Source organism: Mytilus californianus, unplaced genomic scaffold (assembly GCF_021869535.1).
Source record: "Mytilus californianus isolate M0D057914Y unplaced genomic scaffold, xbMytCali1.0.p SCAF_8, whole genome shotgun sequence".
Lineage (NCBI taxonomy): Eukaryota > Metazoa > Mollusca > Bivalvia > Mytilida > Mytilidae > Mytilus > Mytilus californianus.
In genome coordinates, this window is record NW_026262734.1 from 8,936,724 (window position 1) to 8,960,060 (window position 23,337).

General features: G+C 34.2%; 1 protein-coding gene across 1 annotated transcript; it reads left to right on the top strand.

Annotated features, from left to right (window-relative positions):
- Positions 1 to 6,709: 6,709 nt before the first annotated feature.
- Positions 6,710 to 12,543, top strand: LOC127710568 (uncharacterized). Its single transcript, XM_052216517.1, has 2 exons — positions 6,710 to 7,774; positions 12,242 to 12,543. Exons 1-2 carry the CDS (start codon positions 6,742 to 6,744, stop codon positions 12,508 to 12,510), a joined length of 1,302 nt encoding a protein of 433 aa, XP_052072477.1. The 5' UTR covers positions 6,710 to 6,741; the 3' UTR covers positions 12,511 to 12,543.
- The last annotated feature ends 10,794 nt before the right edge of the window (positions 12,544 to 23,337 follow it).

Genomic DNA, 23,337 nt, shown 5'->3' on the forward strand with positions numbered 1-23,337 from the left:
TACACCATAAAAAATAAACCACTACCAAGCTGTTTATTCCAGGGTACCTACAAAGTGCTTCAAGGATTCATATCTTTCACATGGCATCTTCCTTATACTGGTAGTCACCTGAAATGATTTATTTTAGGTTAAAGGTTAAGTATTCATTTTATGCATTATTATTTTTTTTTTATTTCACAGCTTATTAAAGCATCAATTAGATATCAGATACATAGAATTTGTGTAGATATGAATTTATGTGTATATGGCAAGAAATCTGAAGTGTCAATGGATGCCAAAATATGTCTACTTTGATCTCTGTGTATTAAATTATGTTATGGTTTGAGGAAATGGTGGAGGGCAATCAGAAAACAAGGCAATACATTAAATAACAAGAAAACTAAAACAAACTACACAAAAATTGTAATCTATGTGAGTCAAAGGGAATAAAGTTGTCATGTCATATTTTATGATTTAAGTGCTTTTTCGACTTGATTTTTCTTGGACAATTAAGAGCTTGATATACTTGTATGTATTTAAGACCTCATCTTATGATATGATGAATGAGGTCCTGATGTCCTGACGTCAACATTTTGGTTTCTGGACAAAATGAGAAGGTATGATAAGGCCACTTTTTTGGTCCCTTGAATTCGAAAATCTACCAAAATAACATCATTCAGGCGTTCATATGTATGAGTAGCCGTTCATGTCAAAATAACGATACTTCCAGCATTATAGTTTTCCATCATGATGGTTTTGATAAGTGTCCCGATGCTTTTAACAACTATCATGACACTTGTCAAAAGCATCATGATACTTATCAAAAGTATCATGATACAAGTCTAAAGTATAATGATACTTGCTCAAAGCATCACGATGCAATTCAACTGACTGAATTCAAAAGTATTGTGATGGAAGTTAAAAGCATCATGTCGGAAGTTTAAAGCATCGTGATATAAGTCAAAAGCATCACGATGGAAGTAAAAAACATCATGTTGGAACATTAAATGCTAAGACGGCCATCTTGTTCCAAATCTCATTTCTACACAATCGGCTCGAAAGTTGTAAGAATTGCTTTGATTGGTTAGCTGCAAAAGGACATTGCGCCCTTGTGAGTTGACTTGTATCATAATAGTTTTAACTTCCATTATTATGCGTCTAACTTACATCGTGATGCTTTTAACTTCCATTATTATGCGTCTAACTTACATCGTGATGCTTTTAACTTCCATTATTATGCGTCTAACTTACATCGTGATGCTTTTATCTTCCATTATTATGCGTCTAACTTACATCGTGATGCTTTTAACTTCCATTATTATGCTTTGAACTTACATCGTGATGCTTTTAACTTCCAGCATTATGCTTTGAACTTACATCGTGATGCTTTTAACTTACATCGTAATGCTTTTAACTTACATTGTGATTCTTTTAACTTCCATCATTATGCTTTTAACTTACATCGTGATGCTTTTAACTTACATTGTGATGCTTTTAACATACATTGTGATGCTTTTAACTTCCATCGTGATGCTTTTTACTTACATCGTGATGCTTTAGGCTTCCAACTCGATGCTAATGTCAGTTTAATTGCATCATGATGCTTTGAGCAAGTATCATGATACTGCAGACTTGTATCATGATACTTTTTATATGTATCATGATGCTTTTGATAAGTGTCATGATAGTTGTTAAAAGCATCGGGATACTTTTTAAAACCATCACGATTGAAAAACTATCATGATGTAAGTATCGTTATTTTGACATGAACAGCCACTCATACATATGACATTAGTTGGTCAGACATCAGTATTTATATTTTTAACCGGATTTTCGAAGGAAAAATCGGTTATTGATTTGAGGATGTACGGCAGGCGGACGGGCGACTGCCAAACAGTCTCCATTCATTAACATGAAAATGCTTTCACGAAATTTTTTTAAATTTAGATATGTTGTTTCCTGTGATTAGAGGAAGGTCAAGCTCAATTTTTACGATTGTAGCTTATCTCGTTGTTGAGTTATAGCCCTTTCCCAAGAATTCAATTTTTGATGAATTATTCCATTTCTGTACAAAGGAAAATAACTCATTTTTTAAAAGATTTTTAAAAGACATTGTATTAATGATAAATGACATTTTGGATTTTTTTTCTTTTCCTTGGAAAATTGTTTGAAGAATTTTGTGGTAGGTTTGTTTGTTATTCTGTATAAACTAATTTTCTGAATGCTATATATATAATTTTTTTTGAAGAAGTGAACTCCTTTAATTGAATCTTGTCTTACATATTTGCACTAGAGCTTCAAACCTCTAGAATGTACTTCAAAACTGCCAAAAAGATATTTTGCTACTTAAATGCTCTTAAATGTCTTGTTCAAAGACAGTATTGTGAGTAAAATATCGTTTTGTCATGGTAGTCTTGGCACATATCTATTTAGTCCAAAAACTATGAGTAAAACAGCTATCTGTCGTCCGAAGACACATTAGTTTTCACACTCTAACTTTAGTTTAAGTGAATTGATCTCTATGAAATTTTACCATAAGGTTCAATACCACAAAAGGCAGGTTGGGATTGATTTTGGGGGTTATGGTACCAACAGTTAAGAAATTAGGGGCCAACAAGGGTTCAAAAATAAGCATTTTTGTAACTTCCAGACATAACTTGTGTGTTAGTGTATGGATCTCTCTGACATTGTACCACAAGGTTCCATATCAAAAAGGGAATGCTGGGATTGATTTTGGGGGTAATTGCTTCAAAATTTTAGGAATTAAGGGCCAAAAAGAGGCAAAAAACAAGAATTTTTCTAGTTTTATGACAATAACTTGTGTGTAAGTGTATTGATCTTTATGAAACTGTACTACAAGGTTCCATATCACAAAGGGAAAGCTGGAATTGAGTTTGGGGGTAATTGCCCAAAACGTATAGGAATAAAGGGCCAAAAAGGGGCCAAAAATAAGCATTTTTCTAGTTTCCAGACAATAACTTGTGTTCGATTGTATGGATCTCTCTGAAATTGTACTGCAAGGTACCATACCACCAAGGAAAGGCTGGGATTGAGTTTGGGGGTAATTGCCTCAAAATTTTAGGAATAAGGGGCCAAAAAGGGGCAAAAATAAGCATTTTTCTAGTTATATGACAATAACTTGTGTGTAAGTGTGTTGATCTTTATGAAATTGTACTACAAGGTTCCATATCACAAAGGGAAAGCTGGAATTGAGTTTGGGGGTATTGGCCCAAAATGTTTAGGAATAAAGGGCCAAAAAGGGGCCAAAAATAAGCATTTTTCTAGTTTCCAGACAATAACTTGTTTTCGATTGTATGGATCTCTCTGAAATTGTACTGCAAGGTACCATACCACAAAGGGAAGGCTGGGATTGATTTTGGGGGTAATTGCCTCAAAATTTTAGGAATTAGGGGCCAAAAAGGGGCAAAAAACAAACATTTTTATACAACTGTTCTAGTTTCAGGACAATAACTTGTGTGTAAGTGTATGGATCTCTCTGAAATTGTACTACAAGGTTCCATATCACAAAGGGAAAGCTGGGTTTGAGTTTGGGGATGATTGCCTAAAATGTTTAGGAATTTGGGGCCAAAAAAGGGCCTAAAAACAAACATTTTTCTAGTTTCCAGACAATAACTCGTGTTCAAGTGTATGGATCTCTCTGAAATTGTACTGCAAGGTACCATACCACAAAGGGAAGGCTGGGATTGATTTTGGGGGTAATTGCCTCAAAATTTTAGGAATTAGGGGCCAAAAAGGGGCAAAAAACAAGCATTTTTATACAACTGTTCTAGTTTTAGGACAATAACTTGTGTGTAAGTGTATGGATCTCTCTGAAATTGTACTACAAGGTTCCATATCACAAAGGGAAAGCTGGGCTTGAGTTTGGGGATAATTGCCTAAAATGTTTAGGAATTTGGGGCCAAAAAGGGGCCTAAAAACAAACATTTTTCTAGTTTCCAGACAATAACTCGTGTTCAAGTGTATGGATCTCTCTGAAATTGTACTGCAAGGTACCATACCACAAAGGGAAGGCTGGGATTGAGTTTGGGGGAGATGAATCATAAGGGGGTTCAAAAAAATTTGGGGAGGGATATTTTTTTCCTTTTTTTTTCTTTAAAATTTTCCATTTTAAATTGGTTATTTCTGATTTATATATAAAAGCAAATAATAATGATATGGTTTGAATAGGTAAATTAAAAAAAATTTAAGTTCTTAGACCACATTCATTCTGTGTCAGAAACCTATGCTGTGTCGAATATTTAATCACAATCCAAATTCAGTGCTGTATCAAGCTTGAATGTTGTGTCCATACTTGCCCCAACTGTTCAGGGTTCGACCTCTGCGGTCGTATCAAGCTGCGCCCAGCGGAGCATTTTATTCAAAATAACAAGCTTTTTTAAAAACTTATAAATTGAAAGTATATGAATAAAGGAACTGAAACAAAAGAAAAAAATGAAGGGTCTGTGTGCTTGTTTTCAAGATATAAGCCATTAAAAATTTGGTGGGAAGTGATTCTCTCTAGATTTTTCATTCATTTAACATTGTCACCTTTTTTCTTCCAAAAACTATGAAAAATTACAAGGATTTTATAAGATTTTCAAATATGGCTTTTAAAACTATATGTAATAAAATAATGAAAAGAAAAGTAGGGGTTTGCGGGCAAAATGTTTTAATGGCACCACATGGATAAAACCAGAGGATTCTGAATATCTGGCAAAAATTCATAAACAAGAGGAGCGAACACCGTTGGTATCAATTTCGACACGTTTAATATGGCGTCATAGTAACATCACAAGTTCGATCACAAGTAACCTTTCTGCAGTAAAGTGATATAAGAAGATGTGGTATGAGTGCCAATTAGACAACCCTCCATCCAAGTCACAATTTGTACAAGTAAACTATTATAGGTCAAAGTACGGCCTTCAACACGGAGCCTTTGCTCACACCGAACAGCAAGCTATAAAGGGCCCCCAAAATGACTAGTGTAAAACCATTCAAACAGGAAAACCAACGATCTGATATTTATAAAAAAAAACGAGAAACGAGAAACACTTATAAACCACATCAACAAACGACAACCACTGAACATCAGTAAAGTGTCCAGATTAAACCAACAAAATAAACGTAATTTTGAAAGACTTGAGTAATTTAAACCTTTTTGCTAGTCATGGACCAAACAATAGCTCTTATCCTATCTCCTCCTTTTTTGACCAGTATCTTTGCCAAACTTGTAAGAACCCTATATTTATTTTGAGGTGATTACGTCAAGGTCAAAGCAAACAAGTATCTACTGGTTTGCCTCTATCTGATTGAGGTTTGCCTATGATACAGAAAACATTACGTTACTTGTCAGAAATTGGTTATCAACTAAACATCATAAAAAATCAAAAAGTGAAGTTTATTTGAGGAAAGAGACGCAACCGTGTTTTGTGGAATTCAGTCACAGGGTGTGAGTATGATGAAATAGCTAGGCGGTGGACAAAGACCAATAACTCCAGCAGAAAATGTCAAATTAGAATTAAAATTAAAGTATGAAAAACTTCAAAAGACGATTAGCAATCCTATATAGTAGTACTAGTATGTATGAGAGCTTTTAGGCCAAACAGTCTCAGAAGATTTGCGTTCTCGAAGTGTCATTGTGTTATAATAGTTAGAAAATCACCATAGTTCATTACAATTGTAAGTAACAAAAACATTGTCAAATCAAAATGACCGTAGAGTATGTTTAACTAAACACAATGACAATCAGTCATACCAAGTATGGAAGATAACTGTAAAACGTCTAATAGCAGTTGTGTGTCATTAAGTTATAAAACTTATAATAGTCATAAAAATGGCCGAAGTCCTATAACTTCAGTAAAAATTGTCAAATCAAGATGACGGTATACATAGTATTTTAAACCAGAGACATATAATACTGTGTATTATATATGTCAAACTATACATGATAGCAAACAATATCACAACGTATCGCAGAGCTTTTTATCACACGGTCTTATAGGAGTTCCGTTCACAAGGTGTCGTCATGTTATGAAAAAAAGTAAAATAACAAAAATACCGAATTCCAAGGGAAATCCAAAATAAAACGGAAATTCCTTTATCAAATGTCAAAATCAAAAGCTCAAACACATCAAACGAATAGAAAACAGCTGCCATAGTCTAGAAAATAGTCAGTCGTCTAACTCCTTCAAAACTTGTCAAATCAAAATGACGGTACATAAAAGACAACTACACATGATGACGAACAATCCTACGCGGTTTGAAAGTTTTTTTTATGGAACTTGTCTAGAAGTTGCGTTCACAAGATGGCATTGCGTTACAATTGTCAAAAAATGTCAGAGTCACATTTATTTACTCCTGTAAAAATTGTCAAAACAAAATGACGTTACATAATGGCAAACAATACACGATAACAAACTGTTCTACATAGAATTGACGAATATAAATAATTATGTTGTCATCCACGGCGTGTGCAGTGGAGGCCAATAAGATTACCATTCTGCACAATAAGATTACCATTCTGCATGTCTTCCTTTTAAGACTATGCATGCGTGGGGTCATACAAGTAAACATCATGCTGACGGGATTTGTAATGACCTTCTACTAAGCTGAATTAAAATTCACATTTAATCATTTAATCTTATATGTTATGAAATGAAAAACAAAAACTAATCCCCCCGAATACCAAAAAATAAACATTTCATTGTATATTGATCTTGTATATAATTATTGAAGAAGTGACTGTGTGAAACCGATTCTTAAATGGCAAACTGGATGGATGATGCTTTAACTCTTGAAAATAAAAGTAAAATAAAGAATAAAGATAGCGTGTATGACAATGTACGAGGTTCAGTGTCAAATAGGAATAAATTTATAAAATCTAATTCAAGAAAATCGAAATCACGAAGGAGCGACATTGGTTATGAAGAAGACGACGAAGATGAAGTTGATTCTATTTATTCCGATATATATTCTGACAATGGAAGGTCAAGAGGTCGTGTTAAAGCACCTCGCGTTCAAATTTCCGATGGGCTAGAACCGTGTAGTTGTTTTCCAAAACGCAGTAATAAACATATATCTTCCATGTTATATGAAGGACTAGAATGTAAACACAGCGGTTTGAGGGGTGAACCTCATGCTGGGGTTTATAATTTTGCAAATGACTGGAGGAACGAATTTGAGGGACCAGATCCAGAAAGTATTATGCCTCAAAGAACAAATTTTGTGCTTGGATATCCTAAACCTGTTAACCTGGATCCTGATACGGATTACGACGACGAGTACAGTGAACCGGATCATAAAGATACTCGGCAAAGTGACAGGAAAACGAATCAAATTTCAAAAGAAAAGCGAGAAAGTGTGTCCAAAAAGAGCCAAAAGCCAAAAGGTAAGCCTATGAAAGAGAAACAAGACAAAGAAACTCCTTTCGCAGGACTGTTAGATTTTATGGAACAAGATGAAGAACAAAAGAAACCGGAATCTAGACCACTTATGAAAGGAATGCCTATAACCCTTCCACGTATAGGATACTCCCCTCCTCCTCCACCATCACGTGAGCGTTTATCTGCCAGATCTGTGGCACACTCGCTACCACCGTTACCAGAAAGCCCTTTCCTGAGTCGTCAGAAAAAGACACGCACATATAAAAGTAATACATCAGAAGTAGATGAAATAAGTGACGAAAACGATGAGGATAATTACAATTATGATGAAACTCAAAAACGACGAAATAAACGACCGATGAAAGGTTATGATTCGTCACCTAGAAGGTTTAAAGGTCATTATTATGATACAGGTGAGTTGATAAGTCTTTTATAAGAATATTGTTTTCTAGACTTAATTTATTAATCTGGTTTATTTAAATTTTTTGGCTTCGAGTATCTTTTTGTATCGCTTATTGGAAAAGGGTATTGAATATATGATATAATGCCATTTTTTGGCTTCCATCCATACCAGTCTCTTCTTGTATATGTTGTCTTTCGATCTGTCGTCCATTAATTAAAAAAAACACACTTTTCTCAACGGTATAACCCATTGGAACTATAAGACATAACTTGACCAGGATCATCGGATATCCTTAGAATGTTTCGTTTCAAAATTACATCATATGTATTTCACCAACTAGTCAACATGGCTTCTATTACTATGAATAGAATACAGAGAATAAAATTAACACGATATTCAATCTAAAAAGTGTGATCCCTTAAGATGCCAACTACTATTAAACTTTGGAGATCCGAGTAAAATTTTTAATAAGCTATTCAATATAATTATGTTTTGTCACACCCATCCGCTATCTAAACTAGTTCCTTTTTAACCTTTAACTCTAGATCTTTGTTTCATAAACCTGACTAAATGTTTCCATAATTAAACGTAAACCCGAATGTTCATGATGTTATACAACTGTTACTGGAACGGCTGTTTCCTTATCTTCCTATGCAAAAGAAGAATGTTGTTTAATGGTAACACCGTGCGGAATTTAAAACAGCACAAAAGGAACGCGTTTGCTTTTACTATTAGATCTCAGAGGTATTTCTTTTCTGCTGAGATAGCATTTTGGAGTACTGGAAATTTTTTTGATTTTTGATTTTATAGCCAAAGCATGTTAAACTACTGAAAGAGGGTCCCTTCTCACAGTTCTTAGCTTTATTTTCGAAATTTGGTTCCAAAAAGTATGAATTACTTTTAGTGACTCAAATGATTATTACAAATAGCATTTAAGTGACATGTTTTATAAAATTATTACAAAACAGTTGTATTATGATATTAACCAGACCAGATATATACACTCAAAGCAATTCCTAGTAAAATTTACTAGGCAAATAAGTAAACTAACTGTCCAATGGATAACTAACCATTCTAGTGAAACTTACTAAGCAGAAAATAAAATTACTAGAAGAGCTAGTAAATAAACTAAAAAGACTAGTAATTTCAACTAGAAAGACTCTAAATGTATTCGTTAAAATTTCTCCTTTACTATAGTAAGCTAGTACATCTACTAGATATTTCTATCAGTGTATTGGAAATTATTGCCCAATAAATTTAGGCTCCAAAATTAGTTTTACTGCATTTTTACCGAGCTACCCTCCCCCTCTTTAAAGCACACTTGGTCAGAAAACTTAACAGCATGGATCATTCATAAGGAAAATATGCCTGCAGAGATTATAAATATCCAGCCTAACCTAGAAGGTATAACACATTCATACTATTATTTTAAGATTATGAATTACAAATACTTATGTTACATACAACTCTAGTTTGCAACTTGAAAGCGGCTTGTATTAGTGTATCCCTTATTAGCTCACATGGCCCACAGGGCCAAGTGAGCTTTTCTCATCACTTGGCGTCCATCGTCCGTCGTCCGGCGTCCGTCGTCGTCTGTTAACTTTTACAAAAATCTTCTCATGTGAAACTACTGGGCCAAATTGAACCAAACTTGACCACAATCATCAATGGGATATCTAGTTTAAACAATGTGTCCGATGACACCGCCTGCCAACCAAGATGGTCGACATGGCTAAAAATAGAACATAGGGATAAAATGCAATTTTTGTCTATTATATTGAAAATCGTTATAAAAATAGAAAATTTGACGAGGGCAAAAATGTTCAGAATGTTGAGCTCTACCAATTGTCCGTATACGTCAAAACTGTCCGACGACTTCTTACAGGAGTTATTGCCCTTAAATGACAAATTTTACCTTTTTTTTTTTCATTTTTGCCTTTTATATTGTTGTAATAGATAGATTGAAATTTAAATAAGCAAAAAATGATCAGCAAGACAAGATCTACATAAAGAATATATGGAGGAAATCGTCCGCCGACTCCTTATTGGAGTTATTGCCCTTTAATAGCATTTTCACTATTTTTGCGTTTTGCCTTATATGATAAAAATAATAATAGATAAATAGACACTTTAAATAAAAAAAATGATCAACAAGTCAAGATCTACTAACAAGTCAAATTTTGCTGATATAGTTAGTAGACTGTCACTCTTTATAGGAGTGATTGCCCCTAAATGAGGATATTTTTAGCTCACCTGGCCAAAAGGGCCAAATGAGCTTTTCTCATCACTTGGCGTCCGTCGTTCGTCGTCGTCGTCCGTCGTCGCCCGTCGTCGTTAACTTTTACAAAAATCTTCTCCTCTGAAACTACTGGACCAAATTAAACAAAACTTGGCCACAATCATCATTGGGGTATCTAGTTTAAAAAATGTGTCCGGTGACCCGGCCAACCAACCAAGATGGCCGCCATGGCTAAAAATAGACCATAGGGGTAAAATGTAGATTTTGGCTTATATCTCTGAAACCAAAGCATTTAGAGCAAATCTGACATGGGGTTAAATTGTTTATCAGGTCAAGATCTATCTGCCCTGAAATTTTCAGACCAATCAGACAACACGTTACTGGGTTGCTGCCCCTGAATTGGTAATTTTAAGGAAATTTTGCCGTTTTTGGTTATTATCTTGAATATTATTATAGATAGAGATAAACTGTAAACAGCAATAATGTTCAGCAAAGTAAGATCTACAAATAAGTCGTCATGACCAAAATGGTCAGTTGACCCCTTAAGGAGTTATTGCCCTTTATAGTCAATTTTTAACCATTTTTCGTAAATTTTTGTAATCTTTTACAAAAATCTTCTCCTCTGAAACTACTAAGATAAATTTAATCAAACTTGTCCACAACCATCATTAGGGTATCTAGTTTAAAAAATGTGTCCGATGACACCGCCCGCGAACCAAGATGGCCGACATGGCTTAAAAATAGTACATAGGGTAAAATGCAGTTTTTGGCTCATATCTCTGAAACCAAAGCATTTAGAGCAAATCTGACAGAATAAAATTGTTCATTAGGTCAAGATCTATCTGCCCTGAAATTTTCAGACCAATCAGACAACACGTTGTTGGGTTGCTGCCCCTGAATTGGTAATTTTAAGAAAATATTGCAGCTTTTGGTTATTATCTTGAATATTATTATAGATAGAGATAAACTGTAAACAGCAATAATGTACAGCATAGTAAGATCTACAAATAAGTCAACATGATCAAAATTGTCAATTGACCCCTTAAGGAGTTATTGCCCTTTATAGTCATTTTTTTACAATTTTCATAAATGTTGTAAATTTTTGTAAATTTTTACAAAATATATTCCACTGTAACTACTGGGCCAAGTTCATTATAGATGGAGATAATTGTAAGCAGCAAGAATGTTTAGTAAAGTAAGATCTTCAAACACATCACCATCACCAAAACACAATTTTGTCATCAATCCATCTGTGTCCTTTGTTTAACATGCACATAGACCAAGGTGAGCGACACAGACTCTTTAGAGCCTCTAGTTTACCTTCTTTTGTGTTTTGAGCAAAAACTAAGGAAGATAGATAGAAACTGAACAGAATAAATTATCAGCAATACAAGATCAACGAAACAGAGATTTTTGCCATGAATTCTATTCTCATCTACAATGTTGGAGAGTGTCCTTTGTTGAATATGCACATAGACCAACGTGAGAGACACAGGCTCTTTAGAGCCTCTAGTTTCATATCTGTATTATCAAATCCTTTGAATTTTACTGTCAGTTCTGATAAATATTACTATCAGCTCTGTTGAATATTACTGTTAGTTCCGTTGAATATAGTTGTAATTTGTATTGAATACTACTGTCAGTCCTGTTGCTGTTGAATTCTGCTGTAAGTTCCGTTGAATATTACTGCCAGTTATGTTGAATATTATTACCAGTTCCGCTAAATATTACTGTTAGTTCTGTTAATCATACAACATACTATAAAATGTGTTAACTATCAATAATATGTCAATAAGTACAAAGAGGGGCGAAAGATACCAGAGGGACATTCAAACTCATAGATCGAAAACAAACTGACAACGCCATGGCCAAAAATAAAAAGACAAAATTAGTATGAATTTTTGCCTAACTTTTGAAATAGGTTAGAGATATGCCATATACTCTTTGACAATAAGGAAATTTTTCGATAGTATAATTGATTGAAAAAAAAATCAAATACACAGATTATTTCTGTTGGAAGATTGATGAAACAAAAAAAAAACGTCTTATACTGCCAAGCAGAGGACTATAATTTTTATAAACCGATAATGTATCGAATAAGGTGTCATTATATGCAGTTACAAATGCTAAGTATCTTTTTCTAATTTTTCGTCTTTTGTTATAATTCTTTTATATGAATTGTACATTTCTTTGAGATACAAAATGTATATATTGTGCATGCATGTTTATCTATTATAGCAACGAAGAAAACGAGAACATATGAAATAACACCTAACTTTCGGAAAGGACTTGGAGAATGGAATGCATACATTAACGACAGAAACAGACAAAACTCTATGATTTCTGGACTCCAGGGTAGGCGAACGACGAATGGTAATATGTATGCACGTGACAATAATGTTGTACCAGAGGACGACGAATATGATGACGATGATGACGATTATGAAGAAGAAGACAAAAAGCCTGTACAGAATAAGTTTCTAAGCAAATTTAAAAATAAAAAATAATATTTTCGACAAAATATTTTTTCTATTATCGCATACCAGCATAGGTTTTGAATTTTTTAAAATTCATTATTGTCATTTCATTTTCCATTGAGCTTAAGTTACATATTCATATTCTCATTTGTAATTGTTATGAAGGTTTTGTTAGGGGAAAAGATAAAATCTTCTTTGTATTTTGATGTTGTTTGCTTTAATCCGGTGCCAAATATTTCAAGCAAAGTAAGGACGAGAATAAATTAACAAGTATGCCAATAGTCAGAATCGACAAAGTTTATTGACAAGGAAGAAGGACAGAAAATGTAGACTGCCAGTGTCCAAAGAGAGTATATTGGATAGAGCATACATGCCCCCTATGGACGCTTCAGGGTTGTTTCAATTATGTGTTCTTAACCATACAAAGCCGTTGGTACTCTCTTGCTTGAAGCATCGAATATGACGTTCCGATTCCGGCCGGACGTTGCTGCTTATTTATACATCCCGCATTAGCCAAACAGTTATCCTTTTTAGCGTGGGTTTTACTGTTGGACGGAAGAAATACATCTGGACAATATTTCTATGTCGAACCTTTCTTTTTTAGATCTATCTCAACCCTCTCCTTTTAAAATCGATCAGTAGCATACAACTCAGCCATGTTTTATTATTTGTAGATCTTGTCCTACGGATCATTATTGTCATTTTCAGTTTCTCCTTATCGGCTATGTTAACTTATTTGTAGATCCTTTCCTCTATCTATTATAGCTTCCGCAAAACACAAAAATGAGTAAAAATCGGTTTTCAAGGGCAATAATTTCCAGACGGAATCGACTGATGATTTCGGTCATTTGCTTTATTGCTTTATTCGCATACAGATCTCGTCCAGATGGTAATGTGTGCCATTTTCAGTTTCACTTTATCAATTATGATTTTCAAGATAATAGCCAAAATCGCAAAAATTGGTAATAATCGTCGTTTAAGGACAAAAACTCCGATAGGGAATATCTTACTTTTTAAAAATGGAAGACAGGTAGATCTCGTCTTTCTGACCTTGACAGATTTTCTCTATCGAAAGAAGTTTACAAGACAAAAGTCAAAACTTCGTTTTTACTCGGAGACTCTCCTATATATTATTTTATTATTGGCGGCCATATTGGTTAGTAGCGGCATCATCGGAGACATCTTTTAACTACATGTGTAGATACACTAAGGATGATTCTGGTTCCATTTGGCCCAGTAGTCAGGGAGGAAGATTTTTGTAAAAGTTAACAGACGATGACGACAGACGCCAAGTGATGGCAAATTCACACTGAACCTTTCTGTCAGGTAAGCTAAAAAGTACACGAATGAACGAACATGTACAATAAAATATCAGGAAAAGCATGTCTTAATCTTACTTTGAATGGTATTTTTGTTGATCCACCCTTTAATCAGACCATCAAAATATAAAAACAAAAGCAAATAAACATTCGACTTTTTTCTGATTAAATTACTATTATTTCAAGGATTGTAATATCAATATTTCAAGTTACTTGTAAATGGAATCCGTCATATATATGTAGGACTCGGGTGTAAGCTAGGGCGCTGAAGTGCGATTGTCTGCGCCGAAGTGCGATGGTCCGTTCGCTGGTGTATTTGTCTGCATGACGCGTGATGGCTAGTTAAAATCTGCAATTGTTATGAGAAGTAGATTTTTTTTTAAAGTTAGTAGATAAATTTGCGTTCGTTGTTATCAATGTATGTCATACAGTTGCATGCTATGTGAGAGATCGTCCTCTTTGATTTTCTGCATGTGAACATAATGTTGCGTTATCATTTTATCTTTACTTTGTTCCTTTCATGAGTTCCTCGTTTACCGTAATATTGTAATATTTATAATACGAAGAGTCTGTCTGCGGACCCGTGTGTATCTAGAGATTGCCACGCTCCATTGTACGTAAAAACAGAACCTTTTGTAGATTTCGAAAAACAAATACGCTTTCCCCTCTCTAACAACCACTCCCCGTTTCCCATAGTATTAAAAGTTTATGAGCTCTTCATTAACTTAAAAATCCGAAAAACTGAGTCAAAACAAGTTGGCTTCTTCATCGACATAAAAGTCATTGCAAATATAGTTTATGTAGGCCATCGCACTTCAGCGTTACCACCACGCACTTCAGTGTAGCTATCAACAAGATAGCGCCAAAACGCCTTAGCACGTCAGCGTCCAACCGTTGCACTGCTGTTCGGAGTACCATCGCGGTTCAGAGTCCAACATATTTATTAAAACTTCTCAGGGAAATCCGTACTAGGAGTTTAGTCGTGGATGTGCGTTATGTTTTGCATTTTGATTTGCGGATCCCCGTGAGAGAAAAGAGGAGGGCTGTTGGCGATTGATTATTGATATATGGTTATACCCAGTAATTCGTAATTCCACATGGAGAGTAATAGTCGAGGTCTATATAGTCGCTACTTTTTCAATAGTATATCATTTTCTAACAGACAAATAATGTCTCCGAAATGATTCTCAATATCTATCTATTTGAGAATCAAAAACTGAAAACACATTAAAATAATTAACAAAAATTATCAAACTAAACCAAAACCCTGCCACGGAAACATAGCAATGCATAACGGACCCTGTCAAAAATACACATCTCGTTTGGCTGAGCGGGATGTACATATACACAGTCACGTCCAGTCGAAATGGGGACATACTCTCTGCACGTTTAAGAACTCGTCCTCTTGAGTGGTCCGTAGGTGGTGTTGCAAAGCAAAATTTGTACACCTGTCCAACATATCCTTATTTTCCAGTGCAGTCCAAATTTCCACCTTTTATCCCGGTATACCTATCTTGCAGAACCTACCCATAATTATCCATTTGTTCTCGTCTGGAATGTGCTTACAACATTTGTCATTGGACGTTAAACAAGCAACAATCAATCAATCAACAATAGACAATACAATCTGTAAATTAAGCTCTAAATAACCCTAAGCCTAGAAAATTTACAAATCAATTGAACACGAACTCTCAAAGCCTACCGTCAACATCAAAATGGAAAAGACAAATACATGAAACAAAGTATAATCACTCAAGAGGCTCCTTCCTGGGAACAGAGACGTGACCATATTGTGGGGTTAACTTAGTTTGTTGAGTATTCGACGCTCACCTTTTAATTTCTATAAGTGGACTAATTAAAACATAAAGTACATAGAACGAACAATAAAAGTCAGCCCTGAAAAATCTCTAAATTCTTTAAAACTAAATTTATGGACAACAATAACACGGGTTATACTAAACATGCTATTTTCAGCTTTGAAATAACCAAGTCCATTTATCAGTAAAATACGGAAAAATAACAATAAATATTTTCAAAATTTTGATCTGGATACTGTCTTTTGTTCATAAACAAGCTTTTTTTTTTGTTGTTGTTAGGGATGAGGGATGGATATATACCCTGCCACGTCCTGTCTGTGTTTTTGTTTGGTGTTTTTCTTTATATCGGTCTGATGAGTTAAGCCTTTTTCAACTGATCTTGATAGTTTGTTCTTATGTTGTGCTGTAACATCACTGTCCCAGGTTAGGGGAGGGTTGAGCGCTCACAAAAATGTTTAACCCCGTCACATTCTTTATGTGACTGTCCCAAGTCAGGAGCCTGTAGTTCAGTGGTTGTCGTTGGTTCATGTCTGTCATATTTGTTTTTCGTAAATTGTTTTGTTATGAATTAGGCCGTTAGTTTTCTCAATTGAATTGTTTCATATTTTTCATATCGGGGCCTTTTATAGCCAACTATACGATATGGGTTTTTCTCATTGTTGAAGGCCGTACGGTTGCCTATAATTGCTTACATCCACTTTATTTGAACTTTGGTGGATAGTTGTCTCATTGGCAATCATACCACATCTCCTAATTTTTATATAAGAAAATATCGTATTAAAATGATAACAACTACTGAAAACCCAAACTATTTCCTGATTTAGAAATCATGTCGATGTACATATCATATTTATAAGTGAGACATGCAACTCGTGTACGACGTCATTTTGATTTAGTTGACCGTTATGGATTATGTGTGTCACAGATTGCCAAGGATCGATGCAACAATTCCGTCCTCTTTTCTGTGATTGTGATATCATTAAATTAGACTTTTCACCAAATTTGCATATGCAATACGCAAGACGACGTAAACCACATGTGGGGCAGGATCTGTTTACCCTTACGACACATTTGAGTTGGTGAGGTTTCTGTTGCTCAGTATTAAGATTACCAATAACACTGTCATTTTATCAAATTATTATCGCCTTGAGCTGTGATTTAAGGTAATTGAGTACCCATCTGGAACATGAATCTGTAAATTCCGAATGTATTCTTGATATTTACAGTGGGGCAGATTGAAATAAAATCTTATTATAAAATAGGTTATTAATACATCAATACCCATGATCTATTAAGTGGAAAAACTGACGAGTTAAGAACAGAAGAAAAGTATCTCTTCTGCGATTACGGTAAAAGTCAATATTTTGCCTATTCCGATAACCACACTGAATTATATGTCTTGCAACATCTGTTAAAACATGCATTTATCAATATAGGTGCAATATACGTATGAATGAGATATTTATTGCACTTATTTTTTAACTATGTTTATCTTTTGCTCCATTTTGCCGAAATATACCACTGAACTAGTATACATTATTGTTTAGGGCCAGCCGAAGCCCACCTCTGGGTGCGGCATTTTCTACCTGCGTTGGTGGCCTTGGGCTCTGGTTGGGTTGTTGTCTCTTTGACACATTCCCCGTTTCTATTCTCAATTCTATTACTTATTGTTACGGAAGACTGCACCATAGAAATGTTGTCTCTGTATTAATATAACGATGTTTTTCGTCACCAAGACATCTGTGTTGCATTGTTGCAATGTTGTCGTAACAAATTACTCGACCATCAACAGTCAGTCGAATAACCCACTGAATAAAAGATATGCCTGTTATGGTTTAAAACGAATGAAAAGGGCTTATTTGTCCTTTATAAAGGATATAACAATATTTTGAATCATTTTAAATGTCGTTTGTCTCAAATATTGCAGATATGTGTACGGTCTTTTCGATTTATTCTCATTAATTCCCGAACGATTTCTCCTTGAAAGACTAAATATTAAAATGAAAACAGCAAACGCTTATCTGGATATCTTCATCAGGAACCCTTAAACGTCATATGCAATGATGTATTAATACTTGAATACTTGAGGAGCTATGTGACCTAATAGGACATTCAAAAGAAGTCAAACGTTTCTTAGGTCAACTTTGTCTTGGGGAGTTAGACGTTTAGTTTCTTGATAATTTCAAAGTTTATCAAAGGGGAATTTAAGAAAGGTATTTTAGTGACATACCAAAAGCGTTTATCTTTGTAGTACTTCATTCGATTTTATAGGTATTTTTGTCCTTTAAATTTTATGGTTTAGCTTCGTACATACATGTATAACGGATTATTGACGTGTTCGTGTGATTTATACATAAAAAAAGATAAATTGAGGAGTTATTAAAGTAAAGCAAAATTATTCTTTTATGAGTTTTTGTGCACTTATTATACACAAAACGTTTTATAACCGTCTGTTATATTTAGAGGAAAATGATAATATCAAATGATAATTTTGTTGTATTAATTTTCATTATTACTATTGTCGCATTGATTTCTTGTGAACTTATAATCCATATTAGATAGTGTCCTTGTAGGAGACGTGCATTGCATAGAAGAGTTCACTTTGAAAGGAGGATAAAAAAAATTATGTGTCACTACTTTTTCTAAGTTTTTCGCTCGATTCCTCTGAGCGAAGACGTTACGATCCTTATGTAATTAGTAGCACACATACAAGTTTTTACTTTCAAAAGAATGATACCAGTGGCGGATCCAGAGGGGGGTTCCGGGGGTTGGAACCCCCCTTTTTTTTGGACGATCAATGCATTTGAATGGGGACATATAGTTGGAACCCCCCCCCCCCCCCTTATCCTGGGTTAGGAACCCCCCCCCCCCCTTTTTAAAATGGCTGGATCCGCCCCTGGATACTGGTATTTAGGAAGAAATTATTTTTTTTCGGTCGGTTATAAGTGTTTATATATAAAACAATTTTCTTTTTTTTCTCGTGTATACCTTTTTTGCAATCCCGTATATATATTTTTATTATAGAAATGAAGAACAGTGTTCTTTAATTTACCATTTTAAAAGAGTACTCCATTTTAAAAGCTCAAGTAACCAAAGTCGTACTTAGAATTACTCCATTTTAAAAGAGTACTCCATTTTAAAAGCTAAGTAACCAAATTACTCCATTTCAAAAGAGTACTCCATTTTAAAAGCTCAAGTAACCAAAGTCGTACTTAGAATTACTCCATTTTAAAAGAGTATCGTACTTAGAATTACTCCATTTTAAAAGCTTAAGTAACCAAAGTCGTACTTAGAATTCCTTCATTTTAAAAAAAAGTACTCCATTTTAAAAACTCAAGTAACCAACGTCGTACTTAAAATGACTCCATTTTAAAAGAGTACTCCATTTTCAAAGCTCAAGTAACCAAAGTCGAACTTAGAATTACTCCATTTTAAAAGCTCAAGTGACCAAAGTCGTACTTAGAATTACTCCATTTTAAAAGAGTACTCAATTTTAAAAGCTCGAGTGACCAAAGTCGTACTTAGAACTATTCCATTTTAAAAGAGTACTCCATTTTAAAAGCTCAAGTAACCAAAGTCGTACTTAGAATTACTCCAATTACTCCATTTTAAAAGCTCAAGTAACCAAAGTCGTACTTAGAATTACTCCATTTTAAATACTCAAGTAACCAAAGTCGTACTTAGAATTACTTCATTTTAAAAACTCAAGTGACCAAAGTCGTTCTTAGAATTACTTCATTTTAAAAACTCAAGTGACCAAAGTCGTACTTAGAATTACTCCATTTTAAAAACTCATGTGACGAAAGTCGTACTTAGAATTACTCCATTTTAAAAGCTCAAGTGACCAAAGTTGTACTTAGAATTACTCCATTTTAAAAGCTCAAGTAACCAAAGTCGTACTTAGAATTACTCCATTGTAAAAGCTCAAGTAACCAAAGTCGTACTTAGAATTACTCCATTTTAAAAACTCAAGTAACCAAAGTCGTACTTAGAATTACTCCATTTTAAAAGCTCAAGTAACCAAAGTCGTACTTAGAATTGCTCCATTTTAAAAGCTCAAGTGTCCAAAGTCGTACTTAGAATTGCTCCATTTTAAAAGCTCAAGTGACCAAAGTCGTACTTAGAATAACTCCATTTTTAAAAACTCAAGTGACCAAAGTCGTACTTAGAATTACTCCATTTAAAAAACTCAAGTAACCAAAGTCGTACGTAGAATTACTCCATTTTAAAAACTCAAGTAACCAAAGTCGTCAAGTAACCAAAGTCGTACTTAGAATTACTCAATTTTGAAAGCTCAAGTAACCAAAGTCGTACTTACAATTACTCCATTTTTAAAAAACTCAAGTTACCAAAGTCGTACTTAGAATTACTCCATTTTAAAAGCTCAAGTAACCAAAGTCGTACTTAGAATTACTCCATTTTAAAAGCTCAAGTAACTAAAGTCGTACTTAGAATTACTCTATTTTGAAAACTCAAGTAACCAAAGTCGTACTTAGAATTACTCCATTTTAAAAACTCATGTAACCAAAGTCGTACTTAGAATTACTCCATTTTAAAAGCTCAAGTAACCAAAGTCGTACGTAGAATTACTCCATTTTAAAAGCTCAAGTAACCAAAGTCGTACTTAGAATTACTCCATTTTAAAAACTCAAGTAACCAAAGTCGTACTTAGAATTACTCCAATTTTAAAGCTCAAGTAACCAAAGTCGTAATTACTCCAATTTTAAAGCTCAAGTAACCAAAGTCGTATTTAGAATTACTCCATTTTAAAAGCTCAAGTAACTAAAGTCGTACTTAGAATTACTCCATTTTAAAAGCTCAAGTGACCAAAGTCGTACTTAAAATTACTCCATTTTTAAAGCTCAGGTGACCAAAGTCGAACTTAGAATTACTCCATTTTAAAAGCTCAAGTAACCAAAGTCGTACTTAGAATTATTCCATTTTAAAAGCTCAAGTGACCAAAATCGTACTTAGAATTACTCCATTTTAAAAGCTCAAGTGACCAAAGTTGTACTTAGAATTACTCCATTTTAAAAGCTCAAGTAACCAAAGTCGTACTTAGAATTACTCCATTGTAAAAGCTCAAGTAACCAAAGTTGTACTTAGAATTACTCCATTTTAAAAGCTCAAGTAACCAAAGTCGTACTTAGAATTACTCCTTTTTAAAAACTCAAGTAACCAAAGTCGTACTTAGAATTACTCCATTTTAAAAACTCAAGTAACCAAAGTCGTACGTAGAATTACTCCATTTTGAAAGCTCAAGTAACCAAAGTCGTACTTAGAATTACTCCATTTTAAAATCCAATTTTGGATATAATATTTTCTATTTAATCATTAAGATTCCCAAAAAAGTGATGTATCAGTTATCTTGAATGAAAGCCACGATAACAAATTGGAGTTTTGCCATAAAGAAGTCGGAAAATAGTTCCCTAAAATTGAAGCGGTTTTAAAAGGGGGGAATCAAATACCACAAGTCGACAGAAGACGAACATCGACATGGCAAAGAATTAAGAGGCTCACAGGAGCCTGTATTGCTGTACCTGGTATTTTTGCCAAAAATAAATTGATACAATCCAAAAAGATTATATGTGTTGAATAGAAACTATGTGGACCAAAATCTGTCTTCCTGATCATTTTGAGTGGACCCAGTTTGTGTATATCCATTTTCGTTTTAATAATTATAATAAAAAATTTAAAAAAAAAAATTGAGTTGAAATTGTGACTTTTTGTTAAGTTTCTGCAAAAAATGCAAAAATGGGCATTACTCGTGATTCCAGGCAAATAACTGTTACAAGTGGTCAGTTGACTATTTCTGTCATATTGACTGATTTGTAGATCTTATTTTGGTCATCATTAATTTTGTACTTTTTTCTTTAAAGTTTTTATCTGCAATAATATCAGCAAATAATACACACAAAAAACCCCGGGTGAATTACATCCTTCAAGGACAATAACTGCGATAAAAGAGGGACGAAAGATACCAGAGGGACAGTCAAACTCATAGATCGAACACAAAACTGACAACGCCATGGCCAAAAATAAAAAGACAAACAGACAAATAATAGAACAGATGACACAACATAGAAAACTAAAGACTAAGCAACACGAACCCCACCAAAACATTGGGGTGATCTCAGGTGCTCCGGAAGGGTAAGCAGATCCTGCTCCACATGTGGCACCCGTCGTGTTGCTTATGTTATTACAAATCCGGTAAATAGTCTAATTCGGTAGGTCACATTCGTGAAAAGGGAAGGGTATTGTAGTTACGACATAAGGAACATATCCGATATCATCTGTGAAACGGTTATTCTATAACGGTCAACCAACTCGTGATGGCGTCCGTAAAATTTACGAAGGGATGATTTCAACTTCACCATGTGGAACTCTTGGTTTAATAGCTTCCTTATGAGCAGCAATCCTCTATCAAGGAAATCATGATAGAAAATACAAGCCCGGGAATATCGTATCAATTGGGAGATATATACTCCGTATGCAGGCGCTGCTAGAATGTTGCTACATAGAAATGGAAAGTTCACAATTGGGAAGCTGAAATCATCTCTTTTGTAGTAAAGTTTGGTTTTCAACCGACCCTCATTGTCAATTTCTAGATGTAAGTCAAGATATGAGGCAGACTTAACTGTATCTGTAGTATCCTTTATCTCTAGTTCGATGGGAAAGATTCGTTCAACATAGTCACCAAATTTTGTATTATTTAGTGAGAGAACATCATCTATATAGCGGAACGTAAAGTTAAAGGATATTGCTAACTTCTTATCTTTCTTCCTAAGAAGTTCCTGTATGAAGTCAGCTCTATAAAAGAGAGGCGAAAGATACCAAAGGGACATTCAAACTTATAAGTCGAAAATAACGCCAGGACTAAAAAAGAAAAAGACAAAAGACAAACAGCAGTACACAAAGCACAACATAGAAAACTAAAGACTGAGCAACACGAAACCCACCAAAAACCGGTAGTGATCTCAGGTCCTCCGGAAGGGTAAGCAGATTCTGCTTCACATGTGGCACCCGTCGTGTTGCTTATTTTAGTACAAACCCGGTGATAAGTCTAATTCGGTAGGTCACATTCGGAATCGATTGATAATTTCAGCCTAGTTGACTTATTTGTAGATCTTATTGTGCAGAACAGTTTCTCTCTATTTATCATATTTTTAGCAAAACAAAAATCGTAAAAAATCGTTTTGAAGGACAATAAGTCCTTTAAGCAGTCAGTTGACGATTTCGGCCGTGAAAACTTATTTGTAGATTTTATCTTTTTTCTGATCATTTTTACTATCTGAAGATTCTCTCTATCTACTTCACTTTCAGAGGGATCAATAGCAATACTATACAATTATAGCCTTTGTATGAGGTCGATACAAGGATATATCGACCTGAAAGAAGTATATTGACTGAGGACGAAGTCCGAGGTCGATATACTTCTTTGGGTCGATATATCCTGTATTGACCTCATCAATAGGCTATAATTGTTATATTATTAATTTCCGACAGATTTGATTTTTTGATTTTGTTGGAATTTTATAGATATCATATTGTCTCCTAGACAATAACAACATTTAAGTTGTTATTTCATTTACATTTTTTTTTACATCTTATGTATATGAAGATTTTTTTTCTTCTAATAATCGATCATAGATATTTTTTTATAAAGCTTTTAACAATATCATGAAATTCATTACATGACGTCACAAAGTATATCGGTTTTT

Bases quoted from the DNA above. Each gene is read 5' to 3' on its own strand.
- LOC127710568 (XM_052216517.1), top strand. From the start codon at position 6,742: ATGGCAAACTGGATGGATGATGCTTTAACTCTTGAAAATAAAAGTAAA. The intron at 7,775-12,241 runs GTGAGTTGATAA...TATCTATTATAG, and splicing joins AGGTCATTATTATGATACAG to CAACGAAGAAAACGAGAACA.